We start from the raw sequence: 21,812 nt of genomic DNA, 5'->3' as shown, positions 1-21,812 counted from the left end.
GCGGGGACAGAAGGCTCCGGGGCAGCCCTGCACCCTACAGACGCAGGTCTCCGCCCAGCCGCGGTCACCTGGGGGTTTGGGGGCAGGGCCTGGGCGGAACGGGATTCGGCCGGGACCGCAGGGGCGGCAGTACGCGCCTACCAGTGTCCCGGCAGGGTCCGTGCCGCCATGGGGCAGATCGAGTGGGCCATGTGGGCCAACGAGCAGGCGCTGGCGTCCGGCCTGAGTGAGTGCGCGGCAGGGACGGTGGAGGCTGCAGCCTGGAGGGGTATCCCAAGACCCCAGCCGGGACCTCGGGCCACTTACAGGGCGGGGAAGTGGGGCGCCAGGCGGGCCAGGGTCAGGCCAGGAGGGTGCGGGGAACAGGGGCGGGACCCTCAGGGCGCGGGCTGGAAGGCGTTCTGAGAACCCCAGCAGTCCCCTTGCAGACCCTGCGGAGCGCGGCGCCCCTCCCCCATTCCCTCCCTCGGTCCCCCGACTCCGCGGAGGAGGAAGTTGCAGCGCAGGGGAAGAGGCGGTTCAGCCCTGGTGGTTTCCGGGGTCGCCGCCCCAAGCCCCCAAATGGGGGCTCTGGCCTGGGCGTCGGGAGAAGCTCCCCTGTCCCTCGGTAGCCAGCTGGGCTGCGAGTCGCCCTCCCTGGGCTTGGGGTGGGGAGTGGGATCTTCATGCCCCGGGGCTCAGCCCTCCCCATCTGGAGTCTGCGCTGGAGGCGGCCTGGGATCACACGAGGCGCTGAAACCACCCAGTGACGGCCCTGCCCAGCCCAGCTGCTCAGGCGCTTTGCTCTTGGGGTGGGATGGCACAGACCCCAGTCACCCTGCTGCGCATTTGCTCAGAGGTTCTGGTGAGGGCAGCAGACTCCATTTGGAAATGGACCCTGTCAGGACCAGAGCCGGAGAGTGTCGGGCCCAGGCCGGGTGAGGCTGGGTTCAGGCGGGGTCTGAGGGCAGAGGCACCAGTGCGGCAGCTCCAGGAAGGACCTGCACCCCGTGGGGAGGAGTGCCTGGGAAGGGCCTGGAGGCTGAGGGTGAGGAGGAGGGGCCCGCTGCCACCACTGCCCTGGGGCTCTGAGCGCCCTACTGGTTGTCTGGAGTGCGTGGCAGAGACCTCAGGGTGGGAGGCCTGGAGCGTGGGGCCCTGCAGCCCGTCCCACCGCCTGCTTCGAGTCAGCGGCCAAGAACTCGGTAGGTCAGTTCAGACAGCTCTCCCCAGAGCCGCCCCTTGAGACTGTCACCCTGCCTGCCCTGCACTCCCTACAGGAAATAGAGGGTCTGAGGGCACCCAGCTGGGAGCCAGGAGAGCTGGGCTCTAGTCTGGCCTCCTGCTGAAACCCTCCAGGGGCTCCTGGCCCAAATAATTAGAGCGGGACTGGACGCCCTGCGCTGCCTGCCCTGGCCTCCCAGCTCTCTGGCCCCCTCCTCCAGCTGCCGGTCTTCCTTTCTGTTCCGAGATCTCCTGAGCTTGCCCCAGGGCCTCTGCACAAGCTGCTTCTGCAGCGCCTCATGGCTGTCTCCTTTCTCAATTCAAATGTCACCTGCTCGGGGAGGTCTTCCCAGAGCGTGCAGCCCCGGGAGGCAGCTGACCCAGACAGAGTGGGGCCTTGACAAAGAGTCCCCCCGCCCCCCGTACACAGCAGGTGCTCTGTAACTGTGGCTTAACGTCCTCAGCCCTCCCTGGTGGCACCAGCGGCAGCTTTGCAGCCTCTTTCAGATGGCAGGCTTGGGACCAGGACGGTCCCCCAAAGATGCACGGACAATAGGCTGAGTAGACCCAAGGACACTGCCCTCTCCTCCTCCAACACAGACAGGCAAACCCAGAGAGTTAATGTGTAGCTGGGCTCAAACCAAGGATAGGAAATCTTCAAACAATACCATGTGGAGACAAAAACAGAATGGCTGGCAGGGCAAGGTGGCTTATGCCTGTAATCCCAGCACTTTGGGAGGCCGAGGCAGGCAGATCACGAGGTCAGGAGATCGAGACCATCCTGGTTAACATGGTGAAACCCCGTCTCTACTAAACATAAAAAAAATTAGCCACGTATGGTGGCGTGCACTTGTAGTCCCAGCTACTTGGGAGGCTGAGGCAGGAGAATCGCTTGAACTCGGGAGGCGGAGTTTGTAGTGAGCCGAGATCCCACCACGGAATTCTAGCCTGGGCAACAGGGCAAGACTTCATCTCCAAAAAAAAAAGAAAGAAAGAAAAATAAATAAAATAGTAGTAAGGACCAGGCGCCGTGGCTCACGCCTGCAATCCTAATACTTTGGGAGGCCAAGGCGGGTGCGTTCCCTGAGGTCAGGAGTTCGAGACCAGCCTGGCCAATGTGGTGAAACTCTGTCTCTAATAAAAATATAAAAATCAGCTGGGTGTGGTGGCGAGCGCCAGTAATCCCAGCTACTCGGGAGAATGAGGCAAGAGAATTGCTTGAATCCGGGAGGCAGGGGTTGCAGTGAGTCAAGATTGCGCCACTGCACTCCAGCCTGGGTGACAGAGCGAGACTCCATCTCAAAAACAAGAAAAAAAAAAATAGTAAGGGGGAATATTGGACAATACCCCCCCCCCGAAAAAAAAGGTGCAGAAATAGCCACATCAGACGAAACCGAAATTAAGGCGAAATAGCTGACGGGTTAAGAGGAACTCCGTATCAGGAGGAAGGAGACACCCCCAAGATGCAGAAACCACACTCGGCCTATTGGCTTTCAGTGCATCAAAGACTCATGGTGACAAGGGGTCCATCGGGGGTCCCAGAGCCCAGGGGCACAGGCCCACTGGGGCCTGCAGGTGGGGCCGTCCCTGGCTGCTCCTGGGACCTAGAGCCTGGGCATGTCCAGCACCCCCTCCGCCAGCCCGTGCACCATAGGCTCTGCTCTTCACCAGCGCAGAGGGTGCCTCCTGGGGGTGTCCCTGACCCTGTCACTGTGCTATGGGGATGGGGATGGGGATGGGGATGGGGATGGGGAAGCTCTGGGTGGCCTGATGGCCCACAGGAGGTAGAGAAGGGGAGTGGCCCAGGCCCCCAGGATGGGAGTCCCACAGTACCTGACCCACTTCTCCCCACAGTCCTCATCACCGGGGGCATCGTGGCCACAGCTGGCCGCTTCACCCAGTGGTACTTTGGCGCCTACTCCATGTATCCTTCCACCTGAGGCTGGGGAGGGTGGGGAACGCCCAGGGCAGAGCCAGGGAACCACTTCACAGTGAGCTGTTCGCCTCCGCTCCCCACCACCGCAGCCAGGCTAGGACACTGGGTGGGCTGTCCACGGGTTGGGCAGCCTAGGCCCCAGCAGCCAGGCTCCTCGCCTGGGCCATGTGGTGGTCCGCGGCAGACCCCCAGTCTGAGTCCTGGTGAGGGGTGGGCAGGGGGTGTCACCAGAGGGCCAGGGCCAGCACTGAGGCCTCCCGGTTGGACTGCTGGGATCCTGTCCGCCCCCTCCTGTCAGTCAGCCCCCTTTGCCCGGCCCCTCCACCTCCTTTGCCCCATCTCAGCCCAGCCGTACCTTGCGACAAGCAGCATTGGGCAGGGTGGTGGGAGGGCGGGCGTGGGCAACCCCGAGTGCCTGACCTATTGGAACCTCCCGTGGCTGCCTCCTGGCTCTGTGACCTCAGGCAGTGGCTGCCCCTTTTTTTTTTTTTTTTTTTTTTTTTTGAGACAAGGTCTCGATCTGTCCCCCAGGCTGGAGTGCAGTGATGCAGTCATGACTCATGGCAGCCTCCACCTGGGCTCAGGCCACCCTCTTACCTCAGCCTCTGGAGTAGCTGGGACCACACACGCACACACCACCACACCTGGCTGACTCTTAAATTTTTTGTAGAGATGAGGGTGTCACTGTGTTGCCCTGGCTGGTCTCAAACTCCTGGGGGCTCCAGTGATCCTCCTGCCTCAGCCTCCCAAAGTGCTGGGATTCCAGACGTGAGCCACTGTGCTCGGGCCCCTCTCTGTGTTGTCTTCAGTAAAGAGGGTTCCCTGTGGCCCCCCAGGCTGAGCTGGGCTGTTCCTTAACCACATGGCTTCAGCGTGGCGGGCGTGTTTGTCTGCCTGCTGGAGTATCCCCGGGGGAAGAGGAAGAAGGGCTCCACCATGGAGCGCTGGTGAGTCTCCCCCTCCTGCTCTGGGGTCTCTCCCGGGGCTGCGGGGCCAGGCAGGGCTCACAGGGTCGGTACGTGGAGCCTAGTTCCTCACTCAGAGGCTCCGGAACCAATTCTTTGGTGCTTGTGGGCAAACCAAGGCCAGTGCCTGCCCTGTGTGTTTTCTGGGAGGGAAGAGGCCTGGGTGCCCTGGGGTCGTCGGCAGGGCAGCAGGGGAGTCCCGAGTGCTCGGAGAGGCCCAGCCGCGCTGTCTCCCCTTCCTCCCTCCCCCAGGGGACAGAAGTACATGACCTCCGTGGTGAAGCTGTTCGGGCCCCTCACCAGGAATTACTACGTTCGGGCCGTCCTGCACCTCCTGTGAGTCCCCACCCTTCACCCCCTCTCGGGCTCAGGGGGGCTTGGAGCCGACCCTCCCCCACTGTCCCACTGGCCGGGCTGCCTGGACAGAAGCCACCCCCCACTTACCTCGATGTTTTTCCAAACAAAAATTTGGGTTCCCGGCTCTGGCGGGGTCCCCGGAGCCCATGTCCGCTGTCTAGTGTGCAGGATTTGTAAGGATCCTCCCCAAACCTGAGTAGCTGCGATCCTGTCTGGAGTCAGCAGGCCCTGCTGGGGGGTCTTGCCTGGGCTTCCTGGTAGGGTGGAGGATTCCGCACTGTGTGTCTGGTGGCTGCTGCCGGCCGAGGCCAGGACACCAGCACGGGGCTGCCCTGCAGCTGCTGGGGGTTCCTCTGAGCAAGTGCCCCCGAGTCGCTCGCATCCACATCAAGGCCAAGAATACCCAGGACCGAAACAAGCCCTGGGCCGCACACATCCCCTGGGTCTGTGGTCTGCCTTGTCCTGAGACTTTGCAGCCCTGGGCCGTGCACGCCTTGTCCTGAGACTTTGTGGCCTTGGCCCCCAGACCTGGGGCTCCATTCCCCTTTCTGAGTGCCCATCTGTGTCCCTGCCTCCCACCCCCTACTCCCCCAGGCTCTCGGTGCCCGCCGGCTTCCTGCTGGCCACCATCCTCGGGACTGCCTGCCTGGCCATCGCGAGCGGCATCTACCTGTTGGTGAGTGGCGCCCTCTGAGGTTAGCCCCAGCCACCCCCACCCCCTGCCCTGACACCCTCGGACATACGTGGCCCTTGAAGCCAGTATGTAGGCTGAGGCTGAGCCGAGGCTGGGAGCAAGAGCGAGCCCGGGCGTGTGCTCACAACACCGCGGGGACGCAGCAGTTGCCGCTGCCGTTTTTGGCGCGTCTCGTGTGTTGGGTCATTTCCCTGCATTTCTTCATCAGCCCGCACCACGGCCCTGGGAGGGGTACTGGTGTCCCCACTTTGCAGACAAAGAGGCGGAAGCGAGGCGCAGGGAGGTGCTGTGGCTGGCCTGGGGTCATGCAGCCGGCGGAAGGCTGTGCCTGGGCTTGGGTCCATTTATCAGGCTTTTCTCACCTAAACCCTATTTGCGCTGATTCGTGGGCGGTGCTAGGATGCACGCAGTCACGCAGATATTTTCTTAAACTGCCGACACCTGGGTTTGGTTTAGGACCACAGCACCCTGTTAGAGGGCTGCCCATCCCATGGGATACAGTGATCGTTCTGAGAGGCCAGGGATGGGTGGGGGGACAGGGCGTAGCCTGGCCGGGCCTTGGGTGAGATGCCCTCTGCCTACCCTGGGCTCCGGAACAGACGGCTGCAGGCCACCTTGTACTGCAGGGGTCTCTGAGTGGACAGAGCCCTCAGACTTTGTTTATTTAAATCCTTTTGTCCCTAGAGGCGAGTCCCTCCTGCCCACAGAGGCAAACGCACACTAAACCAAACCCAGGTGCCGGCAGTTTAAGAAAATGTCTGCGTGACTGCGTGCATCCTGGCACCGCCCACGAATCAGCGCAAAGTGTGTGTGCGGTGTTAAATGTGCATTACGTTCTGTGTGTGCCTTCCATGTATGTAAGTGGAGTTCTGTTTCAAGGCTCATTGACCTGCCACCGGCCTCTCAGGGCTCTCCTTTAGAATCCCTTCCTCTTGCCAAGCGCTCATCTGGGCTGTTGCTTTGTTCTCCAGGGGCCACCCACATGCCCCCTGGCTCCTGCTACCACATACAGCTAGCGCGCTCCTGGAGACCTCAGTAGGAATTCCTTGTGCTAAACCCAGAGAGGAATTGCTGGGTCAGGCATCAGCCTCTGTACCGTTGACCCTGCTGGGCTCAGCTGCTCCCCAGCAGACAACCTACCACCAGCCGTGCCGGCCCCATCGCCCCCACCTGGCGCACAGGGCTTTCTCCCACGCTTGGCAGTTCCACAGTACGAGGCTGGCCGTGTGGAGCTTGGACTCGCTCTTCTCTGACTGTGGATTTGCGCTGCTGGAGTTTCTTCTCCCTTGAGTTGCCTGTTCATATCCTTTGTCCATTTTTCTATTGTGGTTTTTGTCTTTTTCTTAAGTTGCAGGAATTTCACGTGTTATTTTAGCTACTGAGCCTTTGTAACCTTTAGACACTGTGAATGCCTTCCTGCTTTCTGGTAAGGGTCTGTTAACTCGGCCCGTGAAGTCCTTCGCTGCACTGAAGAACAGAAGTTTCCCTGTTTACTTGCTCTATGGTCTGTGCTTTGTAAAAACACCTTTCCCTGGCCCTGGGTGCTGTGTTCACGCTCCTGCATTTTCCTCTATCAGCCTTAGAGTTTTGCCCTTCAGGACGGAATATTTCCGTTTTGGGGTTAGGTAGGATCACAGATGTCCCGTTTCTCTTTCTGCCTCATGACGTATATGATGTGACATATTTTTCTACCGGATATTGTGGAATAGAAGATGAAAAGCACACACTCCCGGGTCCACTTGGCCTGTTGCAGTGGAACCTCTGGGCATGGGCCCAGGCGTCTGTATTTTTAGTAAGCCAGTGGACTCCTGCGTTCTTCAAGCTCTGCCCCTGACCCCCATGTGCAGAAATGCCTGGGCACCCTTGGAGGGCTGCCGGCCAGGGTGGGTGAATGGCACCCACCAGACGGAGCCGGGCCTGCGACTCTCCTGGGCCACCCCTCCTGCCGGACCTCAGGCGTGCCTCCCTGCCCTTGGCTCCCTGCCTTGGCGCCTTGGGAGGAGAATTTAGGTGCTGGAATTTGCATCTGGGAGTGTCCACCAGGGGATCTTCCAGAAGCCCAGGGGTTCCTGCCCTACTCCTGGCATGAAGAAATAGCTTGGGTTGGTGTCAGGCTGACCCAGGTCCTGGCTGTGTGGCCTCCTGCCATCACTTCTCTGAGCGACAGTCACGCCATCCCGCATGGGATTCAGACTTGAGCCCATGTCCCGGGGCCCCTGGCGGGGTGGGCCTCCAGGGAGGGAGGGCCGGCTTTGGGGCGCAGCCCAACCCCTCAGTGCCCCGCAGGCGGCCGTGCGCGGTGAGCAGTGGACACCCATCGAGCCCAAGCCCCGGGAGCGGCCGCAGATCGGAGGCACCATCAAGCAGCCGCCCAGCAACCCCCCACCGCGGCCCCCGGCCGAGGCCCGCAAGAAGCCCAGTGAGGAGGAGGCGGCGACGGCGGCGGGGGGATCCCCAGGAGGTCCCCAGGCCAACCCCATTCCGGTGACCGATGAGGTCGTGTGACTTCACCCCAGACCTGCCCTCCCGCCAGGGGCGCCCGCCCGCAATAAACGCAGCAAAGCCCGGAGCGTTTGCCTGAGCCTCTGCCTGGGGCCGGTGGGCGGGGCTGGGGTAGCGAGGGTTCCCGAGGCCCGGGCAGGCACCCCGTTTCCTGCCGGCCGGGCCGCATTCCAGTTTCATTAGCATCAGCATCGCCTGCCTTGTCAGCAGCACATGAAATCCCGGGTACTGTATATTCCACGAAATATAGTGGAATATGGGAATTCCAGGTGTGTGCCTCCCTAGAAAGGTCCTCCCCGGCCTGGAGGAGGTAATGGAGTCCTCCCTTGCTAGCTCTCCCAGGCCCTGCAGGCCCTCCACACCTAGTGCCTCCCTAAGGGGCTTGGATTCCAGAGGAGACCGCTGGCATTAAGTGAAAAGGGAACAGGGCGGGAGCCACGTGGTGAGCCTCTACCCAGCGCCTCTTTTCTGTAGAAACGGGTGAGGCTGGTGGCGGATGCACCCTTGTTTTCCCCCCACACTGATGCTGGAGGGCTCTCCAGCTGCCCAGGACACTCAGGCCAAGTTGTAGGGGGCTTCTGGCCACCCCTGCTCCTCACTTGTGCGGAGGCTGTGGCTGGTTGCACATGCACCTGCCCACAGGTCCTCACCGCCACCCCAGCCAGGTGCCCTCAAAGCTTTGCCGTGCATCAGCCACATCCCCCACCGCTGGGCTCTCCCCAAGGCACCCACTCTCCTGAGGCTGGAGAAGCCCTTGCCTGCCGCTTGCCCACCTGCTCTCCCAGCAACTCACACTGCAGAGCCAGGGCCTCTGTTCCCGGGGCTTTCAGAAGCCGCCCCCCACCAGCCAACACTCAGCACCATGCAGATATCTCAGTCCAGCCTCGTCTCAGCTGTCCGCCCAGATCACCAAGCTTCAGGTCACCCTTGAAACCCCCACATCCCCACGTCCAATCCTGGCCCAAATCCAGACCCCAGCTATGTGGGCCATCCCCACCCAGGCCACCTGCCATCTCCCGCTCTTCCCTCACCCGCTGAAACCATCCAGACACTGCCATTGAAACCCAAAGCCCCACCCCAGTGCCTCCAGCTCAGAGCCCACAGGCTCAGCTCCCTTCCGTGACAGCCACAAGCTTCTGATGGCCCCATGGCAGACCCAATCTGCACCCAGCGCCCTGCCCTGCCCCGCCCCCGCCGTGCCCCTCTCACCTGGCGTCAGCCACGCAGGGCACTCCCTGACCCTCGGACACACCCAGCACGTGTCTTCTCAGGGTCTCTGCATGGGCTCTTCCTGCTGCCTGGAGCTATTCCCCGAATGGCTGCCTGGCCCCTTCCTCCTCCCCTTCAGGTCTTCGAGGCCTCCCTGACCCTCTGCTTAGAACCGCAGCCCCTCCCCCGGAGCCTCTGTCCTGGACCATTCCCAGACTAAACACCACTTGTTCCATCAGTCACCATGAGGGCAGGAGGGATTTTGACCATTTTGTTCTCAGCCTGTTCCCAGTGCCAGGCGCCTAGTAGAAACTCAATATGGCTGGGTGCGGTGGCTCATGCCTATAATCTCAGCAGTCTGGGAGGCCGAGGTGGGAGGATCACTTGAGCTCAGGAGTTCGACATCAACCTGGCCAACATGGCGAAACCCCGCCTCTACTAAAAATACAAATACTAGTTGGGTGTGGTGGCGCACGCCTGTACTGGGAGGCTGAGCTGGGAGAATTGCTTGAACCTAGAAGGTGGGGGTTGCAGTGAGCTCAAGTCACGCCACGGCCCTCCAGCCTGGGCAACAGAGCGAGACCCTTTCTCAAAAAAGAAAAGAAATGTGTTGAATGAAAATTCTACCGCCTGGACAAAGGCCACCACCTCCAGGAAGTCTTCCCTGAGGCCTCCTCCTCTGGGGGTCTGAGTAGAGTCCCCCACCCCCATTTCCAGGCACCTGGACACGGTAGGTGGGTGAGCCAGGGGGCCAGGCAGGGGAGGGGCTAACAACTGCCCAGCAGCCCCACGGCAATGTCGGCCCTCAGGGCTGGGGGCCGAGAGACTGAGACCCTGAGACTGTCACAGGCCTGGGCCCCCTTTCCACGACTGAGGCTGCTCACCCCAGGGTCCTTTAACTAAAATCTCCAGCAGAGCCTGGGCCCCAGAGCCTGGCTAGTTCACCTTTAGGGAGGGCGCCTTGGTCTTGGTTGTTGATCTGACCCACAGAGGCTTGGGGCCCTGCCTTGAGCCGACAGCCCTGCAGTTCATCCTCAGAGACTCTTGCCTGGGGGCCGAGATGGTGCCCCTAGGCGCTCACATCATTACAAAGCATAGGGCTCAAGGCTCTGCCTGGGGAAGGAGGCTCATTCCTGTTCCCAGGGGTATCCTCCGGGGAGACACTGTGGGCAGAGCAGGGACACCTGTGCTCCCCCATGCTAGAGCTCAGTCCCACCTGCATGCACTGCTCGCTGCTGCATAGACCTTTCTGAAAGGATGCCCCAGAACTGGGTCCGTGGCTGGCCTGGGCCAGGGCTGAGCAGGAGAATGTCGCATTGAATGTTGGCCTCTGGGGATGTGTTCATCAGTTTAATAACAAACGTACACTAAAATAGTTGTTTAAGAAACAGGGGTACGGCCGGGCGCGGTGGCTCAAGCCTGTAATCCCAGCACTTTGGGAGGCCGAGACGGGCGGATCACGAGGTCAGGAGATCGAAACCATCCTGGCTAACACGGTGAAACCCCGTCTCTATTAAGAAATACAAAAAACTAGCCGGGCGAGGTGGCGGGCGCCTGTAGTCCCAGCTACTCGGGAGGCTGAGGGCCGGAGATGGCGTGAACCCGGGAGGCGGAGCTTGCAGTGAGCTGAGATCCGGCCACTGCACTCCAGCCTGGGCGACAGAGAGAGACTCCGTCTCAAAAAAAAAAAAAAAAAAAAAAAAGAAACAGGGGTACTTCCAAGGAGGTTGGGAAGAGGGAGCCTGGGGGGCCTGAGGTCAGTGATAGGGTGAGGGAAGCCGGGAGTGGGGCTGGAAGCCAAGGTACAGGTGGCCGTGTGACAACTTTTCTGTGGCTTTAAGGGCTGGAAGAGGGGCTGAGCTCCTTCTACCCCCAACTGCTGAGGCTGGAGATGGGGAGAACAGTGGGGGGCCGTCCTCCAGATACGGGGGATGCCTGGACCCCAAGGGTAGTGTTGGGGTAGGCATATAAATAACAATAAATACACATAAATAGGGGGTGCCCTCTGGGGAGCCCATGTGTCCAGTCTAGGGGCTCCACAGCCTCGGCGGTCACACTGACCGGGGCAGCACGCAGGTACAGCCGACAGGCACGCGAATGAACTCGGTGTGGAAGGCGAAGGCCCCGGGCGTGGGGAGCCCCGAGCCGTCGCGGGAGCAGGGCCGGCGGCGCAACACCAGCAGACTCTGGAGCAGCCGCACGGAGTTGAGCGCAGCTGTCTCGCGGCCGGTCCGTGGGTCGATGCAGCCTCTGCACAGGCACTCGGCGAAGGCCAGCTTTTGTGGATAGCGGTCCTCGTCTGTGTCCACACTGCGGGACGGGGCGCACAGTGAGTCTCTGGCCCTACCCTTGCCTCCCTGAGGCTCCTCTCCCCTCAGGGCCCCTCCCCGAGTGCTCAGGATGGGACCTGAGGCAGTGAGGGCCGAGCCACACAGCCTTGGCGTGCAGTTGGGCTCGTAAGTGGTGGTAATCCACGTCTCCCCAGGGCGCTCCAAGAGCACAGAGCAGGGGCCGGAGGCCTCTAAAGCCTCCCTCCCACTTCACCACCCAACCCCACTTCTGCAGGAGCTCAGGTGAGGGGCCCAGAATTTCCCCAGGGGACCCTGGCCACCAAGGACAGTGGCAGGCAGGGCATGGCCGCAAGAAGCAGCTCAGCCACCCAGGTCAGCAGGGCCGGAGGCACGGAGCTCAGGTGGCCATGCCCACTTGACAGGGGAGAACCACCAAGGCCCAGAGAGCTCTCCAGGCAGTCAAGGCCCTGCCAGGGGAGGGGCAGCCCACGCCACAGCAGGATCCCCAGGTCCTCACCGGTATCTCCAGGGTGAGATGGAGCGCTGGTGGGTATCTGCCTCCAACACCTCCTCTGGCCGCAGCACCGGGCACTGGGTCGCAGCTGAGGGCCTATCATGCCTCCTTCTGTGGCCTGCTGCCTCCAGGCTGGACACCAGGGCTACAGGCAAAGCCTGCCCCCACTTCGCACCTCGAGCCAGCAGGTGTGGGGGGGCCTGGCCGAGGGGCAGTTCCTCAGCTGAGTAGCAGCGTGGGGTCCCATGAGTGTGGGGGTGCCCCCTGAGGAAGGGGTCCTGGTGGGCCAGGCAGGCATGCAACCAGGTCAGAAACAGGAGGCCAGGGAGGAGCTGGTGAAACAGGCAGGTGGGTGGTTAGGGGGTGCCCAGGGCAGGGGGCACCTCACTTCCACCTCAGCTTTCCTTGTTCCCAGGGGAAAGATGGAGTACAGCCCTCCCTCTATAGATGGGGAAACTGAAGCCCAGAGAGGCTAGCCCTTCAGCCCAAGGCACCCAGCATGCCAGGGCTCCGAGGATCTGTAACTGCCTCCCCCTACCCCCAGACTGAGGGGTTTCCCAGAGCCCATCCCAACACCCTCATCCCAGGGTTCAGAGAACCCCACCCCAGCCCTTCCAGGCCAGGCTGTGCCATCCAAGTGGCAACCATCCAAGTGGCATGTGGAGAGGCTCACTGTCATGGTGGTGGCAGCAGGGCAGGCCGGGCTTGGAGCAGCCTGCACACTTGGCGGCAATCCCACAGGTGCACCTGGCCATGCACCTGGCAGCAGCCGCTCTTATACCTGAGGCCACACCTGGGGGAAATTCCGGCACCACTTCCTTCTCGGGAAGTGCCCAGCTGGGGCACTTCCTTCTCTGGTCCCCGCAGCCCCCACCTGCTGTGCATCAGGACACAGACATGCAAGGAGCCCTTGGGGAGCTCCGTCCTGTTACTCCCCTCCTCCGAGAGACTCTGCCCAACCTGAGCACCTGCCCAGGGTGCTGCCTTGTCTGACATTCTCAAACTGTTTTTTTTTTTTGAGACAGGGTCTCGCTGTCACCCAAGCTGGAGTGCAATGGCGCTATCTCAGCTTACTGGAACCTCCACCTTCCAGGTTCAAGCAATTCTCCTGTCTCAGTCTCCCGAGTAGCTGGGACTATAGGCACCCACCACCATGCACGGCTAATTTTTGTACTTTTAGTACAGACGGGGTTTTGCCATATTGGCCAGGCTGGTCTGTGGCTCCTGACCTCAAGTGATCTGCTTGACTTGGCCTCCCAAAGTGCTGGATTATAGGAGTGAGCCACCGTGACCAGCCTTGAACCTCTATAAGAGGGTTTCTGCTTGCATATCCATCCGCACCTTGCTGATTCAACTTGTAGGTTTTCATCTGGACCTGATGGTGGCGTGGCGCTTTGGTACCCTATACAGTTCTCCTCCGTCCCCTGCTGGTGGGCGCTGAGGGTGGTTCAGTGTTTTAGCTGAGATGATCAAGATCAGCTGAGGCTCACGTGCCCCCTTCACCCAGGTGGGAGAGGTCCCGGAGGAGATGGGGAAGCAGGTCTTCAGGTCTCTGTTGGGCTTCTGTGTTGTTGTTGTTGTTGTTGTTTTCTGAGGTAGTGTCTCGCCCTGTTGCCCAGTCTGGAGTTCAGTGGTGTGATCTCGGCTCACTACAAGCTCGGCTTCTCGGGTTCACACCATTCTCCTGCCTCAGCCTCTTGAGTAGCTGGGACTACAGGTGCCCACCTGGCTAATTTTTTGTATTTTTAGTAGAGACAGGGTTTCACCGTATTAGCCGAGATGGTCTCAATCTCCTGACCTCGTGATCTGCCCACCTTGGCCTCCCAAAATGCTGGGATTACAGGCGTGAGTCACTGTGCCTGGCCCAAGCTTCTGTGGTTTTATTGAGAAAAAGTTCAAGCTAAAAAGTCTGAGTTGGAGGTGTGAGGAGGTGTGAGGTGTGAGGAGTGAGGTGTGAGGTCTGAGGACTGAGGTGTGAGGAGATGTGAGGTGTGAGGAGTGAGGCGTGAGGTGTCAGGAGTGAGATATGAGATGTGAGGAGGTGTGAGGAGTGAGGTGTGAGGTCTGAGGAGTGAGGTGTGAGGAGGTGTGAGGAGTGAGGTGTAAGGTCTGAGGTGTGAGGTCTGAGGAGTGAGGTGTGAGGAGGTGGGAGGTGTGAGGAGTGAGGAGTGAGGTGTGAGGAGTGTGGTGTGAGGTGAGAGGAGGAGTGAGGTGTGAGGAGGTGTGAGGTGTGAGGAGGAGTGAAGTGTGAGGAGTGAGGAGTGAGGTGTGAGGAGTGAGGTGTGAGGAGCGAGGAATGAGGTGTGAGGAGTGAGTGAGGTGTGAGGTGTGAGGAGTGAGGTGTGAGGAGTGAGGAGTGAGGTGTGAGGAGCGAGGGGTGAGGTGTGAGGAGGTGTGAGGTGTGAGGAGGAGTGAAGTGTGAGGAGTGAGGAGTGAGGTGTGAGGAGTGAGGAGTGAGGTGTGAGGAGTGAGGTGTGAGGAGCGAGGAATGAGGTGTGAGGAGTGAGTGAGGTGTGAGGTGTGAGGAGTGAGGTGTGAGGAGTGAGGAGTGAGGTGTGAGGAGCGAGGGGTGAGGTGTGAGGAGGTGTGAGGTGTGAGGAGACGTGAGGAGTGAGGTGTGAGGTGTGAGGGGTGAGGTGTGAGGAGTGAGGAGTGAGGTGTGAGGTGTGAGGTGTGAGGAGCGAGGTGTGAGGAATGAGGAGGTGTGAGAAGTGAGGTGTGAGGAGTGCGGTGTGAGGTGTCAGGAGTGACATATGAGGTGTGAGGAGGTGTGAGGTGTGAGGAGTGAGGTGTGAGGTCTGAGGAGTGAGGTGTGAGGAGGTGTGAGGAGTGAGGAGTGAGGTGTGAGGAGAGAGAGTGAGATGTGAGGTGTGAGGAGTGAGGAGTGAGGTGTGAGGTGTGAGGAGTGAGGTGTGAGCAGCGAGGGGTGAGGTGTGAGGAGTGAGTGAGGTGTGAGGAGGTGTGAGGTGTGAGATGTGTGGAGTGAGGTGTGAGGTGTGAGGGGTGAGGTGTGAAGTGTGAGGAGTGAGGAGTGAGGTGTGAGGTGTGAGAAGTGAGGTGTGAGGAATGAGGAGTGAGGTGTGAGGAGTGAGGTGTGAGGAGTGAGGTGTGAGGTGTCAGGAGTGAGATATGAGGTGTGAGGAGGTGTGAGGTGTGAGGAGTGAGGTGTGAGGTGTGAGGTGTGAGGAGTGAGGTGTAAGGTCTGAGGTGTGAGGTCTGAGTGAGGTGTGAGGAGGTGGGAGGTGTGAGGAGTGAGGAGTGAGGTGTGAGGAGTGAGGAGTGAGGTGTGAAGAGTGAGGTGTGAGGTGTGAGGAGATGTGAGGAGTGAGGTGTGAGGTGGGAGGTGTGAGGAGTGAGGAGTGAGGTGTGAGGAGTGAGGTGTGAAGAGTGAGGAGGAGTGAGGTGTGAGGAGTGAGATGTGAGGAGTGAGGCGTGAGGAGTGAGGTAGGAGGTGGGAGGTGTGAGGAGGTGTGAAGAGTGAGGTGTGAGGAGTGAGGTGTGAGGAGTGAGGTGTGAGGAGTGAAGAGGTGTGAGGTGTGAGGTGTGAGGAGTGAGGTGTGAAGTGTGAGGTGTGAGGTGTGAGATGTGAGGTGTGAGGAGGTGTGAGGTGTGAGCAGTGAGGTGTGAGAAGTGAGGTGTGAGGTGTGAAGTGTGAACAGCACACATAGGAATGTAAGTGGGGCCAGGAGCTGCCTTTGGCCTCCCTGCTTGGTGAGGCTGGCTGGGGTGGGGGTGCTGGAGGTGCCTTTGTTTCCCTGGAAAGGGGACAGCTGGGTCCAGAGCTCGGGAAGTTTTGAATACCGGGGGTTTGATGTCATCCTGAGGAGGGTTCCCCTGGGGTCCCCAGGGCCCCTGGCCACACCAAAGGTGGGGGAATCTGTCCGCCCTGGTCCCCTCAGCTTTGGGGTGAGGGCGGGAGGGAGGGTGCTTCTGTGTCCTCAGCCTTTCCTCCCCTGCCGCAGTGCAGATGTGTTCCACAGAGGCGTCCTCTAAGCTTAAAACCTCAGTCTCTCTGAACACAAAAGCCCCCAAGTGGGGTGGGGCTGAGGCAGCACTGGGACCCCTGGGCCCTCCAGTACCTCCTCTTGGCCACTGTGTGGCTCTCGGCTTATCTGCCATAGGCCTCTGGGGGTGAAGGAGGCCGTGCTCCAGGGTTAACAGTCTGGGAAGAATCAAAGACAGATTGCTGGAGTCCCGGGGGCTGCTCCTCCCTATAGTGCCTCTGCCCACCCACCCTCTGCTTGCATACCTCCTATGATGGGGAGCTCACTATCTGTGCTGGTTTCCTAGGGCTGTGCTAACCATGCACCACAAACTGGGGGGTGTGAAATGGCAGAAGTTTATTCCATGAGGCCATGGAGCTGGGAGTCTGATATCAAGGTGTGTTCAAGGTTGGGTCCTCCTGGAGGCTCTTCGAGCCCTCGGTTTCCCGGGCTTGCAGCTCCTCCCGTGGCCTCTCTGCTGCATCCGTCTTATCCTCTTCTGGGGTTTATAAGGACATGGGTTGTTGGATTTAGGGTCCAGTCTAAATGATAATCCCTCCCACCTTCTCAGGATGTGGGACCTGTCTTAACCCAAGACAGGGCATCTCAAGATCCTTTCCCTAATTACATCAAAGCAAAAGCCCCTTTTCCAAATGAGCGCACGTTCACAGGTCGCATCAGGCTGCGGGAGAGCCTTTTCCAGGACATAGCAGGAGCCACCGCATCCCCAGCAGGACAGGTGCTCCTGTGTGGGTTGTCTCTGCCTTAGGCTGGGCTGATGATACAGGCCTCTCTGCAGGGTGCTTGCCTGTTTCAGAAAAATTGCAGCCCCTCGTAGCCCTCCCCTAAAGGTGGCCTGAGCGCCTTGAGGGCCACGTCTGTGGCAGCCCCCTCTGTGTACTCAGGGCTGAGAGTGGTGCGGGGCACACAGGAGGGTGATTTGTAAATAACACAGATTGGAAAAAGGAGGGAGGAGAGTGGCTCTCCCCGTGTGTAAAGTGGGATGACAGCAGCTCCAGTGCCAAGGCTGCCCTGAGGCGCATTAGTGTCACTGCCTGGCTCAGGTGGTCGCAGTCCGCAGCACCTGCCACCAGGAGGCTGACGGGCACTCTTACTGGTGTGAGACAGGGCAGCGGCAGTGGGGCGGGGTTTGTCTTCTCCAGAGTCTACTCAGCCATTCTGGGAACAAAAACTCAAGATCCCCCGCAACCTCTGCATGCCAAGCACAGCCCGGGGGAGAGGGCTGGGCCCCTCCCTGGCTTGGGCATCTCTGGGGGCCTCCCCTAGGCTGAGACCTACAAAGCAGCCCTGGGGCCCCTTCTTCTGCCACAGAGAGGGGCCCGGGGAAGCCTCATCGGAAACATCCCGAGGGGCCTGCAGGTGGGTGCCCAAGATGTTTTGTGCAAACCCTGACGAGTCACCACACTCAGCATGGCCAGGCCTGGCCTCCCCAGTGCTTCTGCCCAACCTGCCCAGCTGTGGCTTGGGGCTGGGGCTGCAGGCCATGCTGGGTGGGGAATCTTGAGGAGGGGAGTAGGGTGCCTTCGTGCAGGGTTAGGGAACGCAGAGTGTTGGGAGGGAAGGACAAGCTGATGTCGGTCCTCATCCTCTGCTGGGAGTCCTTGTGCAGTGCACGACCTGCTCAGCCATGCCCAAGAAAGAGGAAGGGGGAGGGGACGATAGGAGCCAGAGGGAATGGAGGAAAAGGCCAGGAAAAGAGGGGGAGAGTGAGAAGCCCTCCACCTCGGCCTGGTGCTCTCGCCCCCATCCCCCATCCCCAGGTAGAGCCAGTGACCCTCCCTCCTGGCATGGGGAACAGGTCTGTCCACACGTGGGCCACACGCGGTTCTCTGGGGCAGGACCTGGTCAGCCGATGGCGGCAGCCAGTGCCTGAGGAGGTAAATGGCTGAGTGGGAAAGTTCGGCAGGAGGGAGCGAGCAGAGGGAGCCGGAGCCCCCAGGCACAGGAGTGTTCTCCCTGGCCCCCGACCGTCGTCTGCTCCCTCCCGCTCCCCCTTGTATCCGGTGTCCCGCCCAGGGGAGGATGGAAGGAGGCAGCCCCACCGTGGACTCCACTCCGCCCCCGCCTCCTTCCTCCCCGACCCGGGGCTGCCTTCTTCCCAGTGGCCCTCGGTTCTGAGGTGTGACGGCCGGACCCCCAGGCACAGGCTGCACCACGAGAACGGAGCCAGGGACCCGGCCAGGGCCGCGCGTCTCCCCACCTTCCGCGCGCTCCCAGCGCTGTCCCGGGGGTCGCAGGGCCAGGAAGACACGCCCGGGGGGACCTGCGGGACCTGCGGACTGGGTGGGGTCCGGGGTCCCGTGGGCGCAGAGGACGGGAGGAGGCAGGGCGGCCTGCGCTCCTGCGGGTGGCTGAGGCAAGCGCAGAAATACCGGGTTGGGCAAGACTGGAAAGGCGGCGGCAGGAAGGCTGGAGGGCGGCCCGGAGGCGGAGGTCCGGACAGGCCGGCTCTCAAACCACAACCCGGGCCCGCGCCCAGCAGACCACGTCCCCGGACCCTGGTGGGGAACGCGGACCCTGGTGCGGAACGAGGGGTCTCAGACAAACGCAGAGCCGGGCGGGTCACAGGCAGCGCGGGGGACGTCCCTCAGACGCAGGGAAGGACGGACCCACAGCCAGGAGCCCTTTAGCGCCCTGAGCGGGCCTGTGGGAGGAGGGGTGAGGCAGGGAGGGCACTGGGCAGGGCGGAAGGGGACCCTCTCTGCAGGGTCTCCCCCACATCAAGGCGCAGGTGCACAGCGGGTCACACGCAGCTGCTCACAACAGGTGTGTCCAGCCGGGTGGGCGGGGGGGGCACTGCTGGCGGGGGTGCAAAATCGTCATGAGACGTTGGCTGGGACAGCAGAGGGCCCCTCCCTGAGGTGCCACCACGCCACACCCCCCATGGGTTTTCCCCATCAGGAGTGGTCTCGTGTGTCTCGGCCTTTTCCCCTTCTGTGGATCCCCCTAGGGCCACCGCCTCCAAGCGGGGTCTACATCCGCCTGCCCACCCAAAGCCCAAAGGGGTGGGTAGGAGTGTGGCTGTGGGGGAGGGGCTGCAGGCAGAGGGCAGAGGCCCTGGGGCACGCCCTGGGAGGGGCTGGCAGGCGGGTGCCATTGCCAGAACCCCACACAGGCTTTCCAGTCACTGCATGGGGAGCAAGGAGGACGTGAGCGCTAACCGCCTGGAGCAGGACGTCCCTGGAGGGCGTGGACACCCGTGGATGCCCGTCACACAGCAAGGCCACCCTTCCCAGCTGCCTGACTGAACATCCTCTCCACTCGACCACATGGGGGCAGTCACCCTCCTAGGACAGGCCCCTCTACACCAATGTCCAAGAGCCAGAGGGATGGGTAGCCACACCTGGGGTCCACTGCCACCTGGTGCGAGTTCAAACCCAGCTCCAGACTGCGGTGCTCAGGGCTGTGGCTGGGGGCTGACCAGCTGCAGAGGGGGCCTCGCCTGGTCCCAGTCCACATGTGAGCTGCGGTGGGCTCACCTGTCCGCTCCTGGCCGGAGACAGACAGTCACTGTAGGCGCCAGTTTGAGGTGCCCCACACTGGAGGCACAAGGCACCATTTCCTGGCCTCCAGCCCTCATGGTACAGCCCACAAATGACAGGCTGCAGGCTGGCACCCAGAGTGGCCTGGACTCCAGCTCCGTGGCCTTGAAGGCCACCCTTTCCAGAGAATGGGAATTTCCTTTGCACCTGGCTTTGACCTGATGGCAAATCTGATAAGCCTCAAAAAATGGTGGCCGGGCGCGGCGGCTCACGCCTGTCATCCCAGCACTTTGGGAGGCCGAGGCGGGCGGATCACGAGGTCAGGAGATCGAGACCATCCTGGCTAACACAATGAAACCGTCTCTACTCAAAATACAAAAAACTAGCCGGGTGTGGTGGCGGCGCCTGTAGTCCCAGCTACTCAGAAGGCTGAGGCAGGAGAATGGCGTGAACCCAGGAGGCAGAGGTTGCAGTGAGCCGAGGTCGCGCCACTGCACTCCAGCCTGGGTGACAGAGCGAGACTCCGTCTCAAAAAAAAAAAAAAAAAGCCATTGCTGAGACACATGATCCAGCTGCTGGGTCACAAGATGAACTGTGTGGCCTGTGCTGTAGGAGGGACATGGACATAAAATGGGAAACAGTTCCCTCAGGAGTGCACAGGCGGTCCAGCTGCAGTGCTCACTCACGCCCAGCTCCTCTGCCCACACTCTTTAATCCAGAGAAGAGTGGCACGGACGCAGGTCATGCGGGGAGCAGAAGTGCGCGTTGCTGCCTCCCTGGGGCTCCACTCGCAGCCCCAGGGGAGGGAGCTCTCTCTTGGGGGTCTCATCCCAAACCTCGTGTCAGGAAGCAGATGAGGGACACGGGTGGGCCACAGGCGTGGGCACCACACTGCCGCTCCTTGCATCTGATTAAAGGAGGTGCTGGAGGCCCTGGAGCGTGTACCTGGGAGGCCTCTGCCCAGGTGCAGGCCTGTGGCTTTCAAGGTGGAGAGCAGAGAGCGACAGCGGGGGCTCCTGGGGGGCTCTGCTGGTGGCCCCTGCTGTGGAATGTGGCATCACACATGGGGCCTGGCTCAGCAGGTCTGGGGCCTGCACACGGAGCCGGTGGTGGTCACTGCAGAGGTGGCAGCTGGGCTCAGGGCTGGGAGTCAGGCCCGGACCTCTTCCCCTCCAGCAGCTCCATAGCCCCTGCAGGGAAGGTACCTCCATCTCATGAACCAAGGAACGCCCAACCCAGCCCCACAAATGGAGAAACTGAGGTGCAGTGCTTCCCTGGGCTGGCGTCTGAAGGCAGGAGCTGCTCCATGGCCGGTCCTCCCAGGGGGAGTGAGCGCGCAGCCACACCCTCGCCCCCCAGCAGCTCCCGAGTGCTGGGCCAAGTGCAGTGCACGACACAGAGGCAGACGGGGCTGTGCTTGGGCAGACGGCGCACACACCACAAGGGCAAGAACAGCTGCTTATCAAAATATTTTATTTTAGGAGACCCCTCAAAAAAGACCCTCCACATTAGACAGACGCCCCAACAATACCCTTGGCCTTTTTTTTTTGGTCTTTTCTGTATTTTTTCCTGTTTAAATCAACTAAAACAATTTGATGCTTAAAATAAAAGACAGGAAGTATTTCCTGATGAGACTTTAGTCGAGAATATAGATATATTTCTGATCCGGGGGCGGGTGATCGGGGGCGGGGAGGAGAAGGAGGTGCCACCAGTGGTTCTCGAGGTTCCATTTCTCAGCTCAGGAGGGAGCCTGGCTGCCTGGACCCGGGCTGGGGACGCAGAGCTGGGGCTCCACAGGCCCAGGCCTGACCAGGGCCAGGAAAGAAGACGGTGGAGGAGGAAGAGAAGGCGGGGCTGGCGGCTGGGGCTTGTAATTTACATGAGAACTGTGCTGGTCACTCGCTCTGTGTGTCCTGTGGGACTTCTGCTCTGGGGAGGGAGGCTGGGACTCAGCGTCGTCGTCATCTCCTGTGTGGCTTCTTTTCCAGCTGAGAAACTTTTTTTTCTTTTTTACTTTTTAAAAAGAATCACAGCCAAAATAAGACATTAACTGCAAAATCCAAAATGGCTGCGCTTACCCTATGTATAAAAATGCGTCCAGTCCGGTCAGGGGCACGGCCTATGCTTTCCCGGGGATCTTGGCCCGCTTGCGCGCAATAGCGTCCTCCACGGCCTTCAGCTGTTTCAGCAGCTCCTCCCGCCGCGACAGCGTGCTGGCCTTCCCTGATTTGGTGCTGGCGGCGCCGGGATCCGAGGCTTTGCCGGGCACGCTCGTGACCTTGCTGGAGCTCTTGGACTGTGGTGACAGCTGGCGCTTCCTACAAGGGGGTGGGGAAGACCTTGAGCCCCCAGAAGCCACGTCTGAGGTGGAAGCAGCAGTGCGGTGCCCTCCCTGAAGGGGAACTTCCACTGAGTGCTCAGTGGCCACCAGGAGAGGCAAGGGGCTCCCGGGATGGCCAGGCTCCCATTGCCACAAGCAGGCCTGGTCCTAGCCACTGGCTGCCGGGCTTTGTGGAGTAGAGACTGGGAGGGTCCTGGGCTGGCCCCACACAACCTGCTCTTCTTCCCACCTCCGTGCCCAGAGCTCTTTGCCCAAGGACATGGGGAGCAGAGGGCAGCCTCCAGCCTCGACCAGGGCAGGAGTGTGTGTGCGGG

At 60.9% G+C, this 21,812-nt stretch overlaps 3 protein-coding genes across 5 annotated transcripts in view; 1 reads left to right on the top strand and 2 right to left on the bottom strand.

Annotated features, from left to right (window-relative positions):
* The first annotated feature begins 72 nt into the window (after positions 1–72).
* LOC126944340 (cytochrome b-245 light chain) lies at positions 73–7,724 on the top strand. 2 transcript variants are annotated; one of them, XM_050773788.1, is made up of 6 exons: positions 73–226; positions 3,058–3,127; positions 4,012–4,086; positions 4,357–4,440; positions 5,056–5,137; positions 7,442–7,724. In XM_050773788.1, exons 1-6 carry the CDS (start codon positions 169–171, stop codon positions 7,658–7,660), a joined length of 588 nt encoding a protein of 195 aa, XP_050629745.1. In that variant the 5' UTR covers positions 73–168; the 3' UTR covers positions 7,661–7,724. The 2 variants fall into 2 exon arrangements, with proteins under 2 accessions (XP_050629745.1, XP_050629744.1); XM_050773787.1 differs by having other exon boundaries at positions 4,006–4,086.
* Positions 7,725–10,620: 2,896 nt separating this feature from the next.
* On the bottom strand, positions 10,621–12,388 carry IL17C (interleukin 17C). Its single transcript, XM_050773789.1, has 3 exons — positions 12,345–12,388; positions 11,675–12,003; positions 10,621–11,176 (listed from the first exon to the last, which is right to left on the bottom strand). Exons 1-3 carry the CDS (start codon positions 12,348–12,350, stop codon positions 10,918–10,920), a joined length of 594 nt encoding a protein of 197 aa, XP_050629746.1. The 5' UTR covers positions 12,351–12,388; the 3' UTR covers positions 10,621–10,917.
* Positions 12,389–20,613: 8,225 nt separating this feature from the next.
* Positions 20,614–21,812, bottom strand: part of ZC3H18 (zinc finger CCCH-type containing 18) — a 69,061-nt gene continuing 67,862 nt past the window's right edge. For both annotated transcript variants that reach the window (XM_050773610.1, XM_050773611.1), the window contains one exon: positions 20,614–21,475. In XM_050773610.1, the coding sequence (XP_050629567.1) occupies positions 21,277–21,475 (199 nt within the window). In that variant the 3' untranslated portion in view covers positions 20,614–21,276. The remainder of the gene's footprint in view (positions 21,476–21,812) is intronic.

Source organism: Macaca thibetana, chromosome 20, assembly GCF_024542745.1.
Source record: "Macaca thibetana thibetana isolate TM-01 chromosome 20, ASM2454274v1, whole genome shotgun sequence".
Lineage (NCBI taxonomy): Eukaryota > Metazoa > Chordata > Mammalia > Primates > Cercopithecidae > Macaca > Macaca thibetana.
Note: the sequence above shows the minus strand (reverse complement) of the source record. Positions and strands in the feature narration are given on the sequence as shown.

Coding starts and splice junctions, on each gene's coding strand:
- LOC126944340 (XM_050773787.1), top strand. CDS start 169: ATGGGGCAGATCGAGTGGGCCATGTGGGCCAACGAGCAGGCGCTGGCG. Junction 3,128..4,005: donor TACTTTGGCGCCTACTCCAT/GTATCCTTCCAC, acceptor TTAACCACATGG/CTTCAGCGTGGCGGGCGTGT. Junction 4,087..4,356: donor GGCTCCACCATGGAGCGCTG/GTGAGTCTCCCC, acceptor TCCCTCCCCCAG/GGGACAGAAGTACATGACCT.
- IL17C (XM_050773789.1), bottom strand. Junction 11,177..11,674: donor ATCTCACCCTGGAGATACCG/GTGAGGACCTGG, acceptor CCCGTCCCGCAG/TGTGGACACAGACGAGGACC.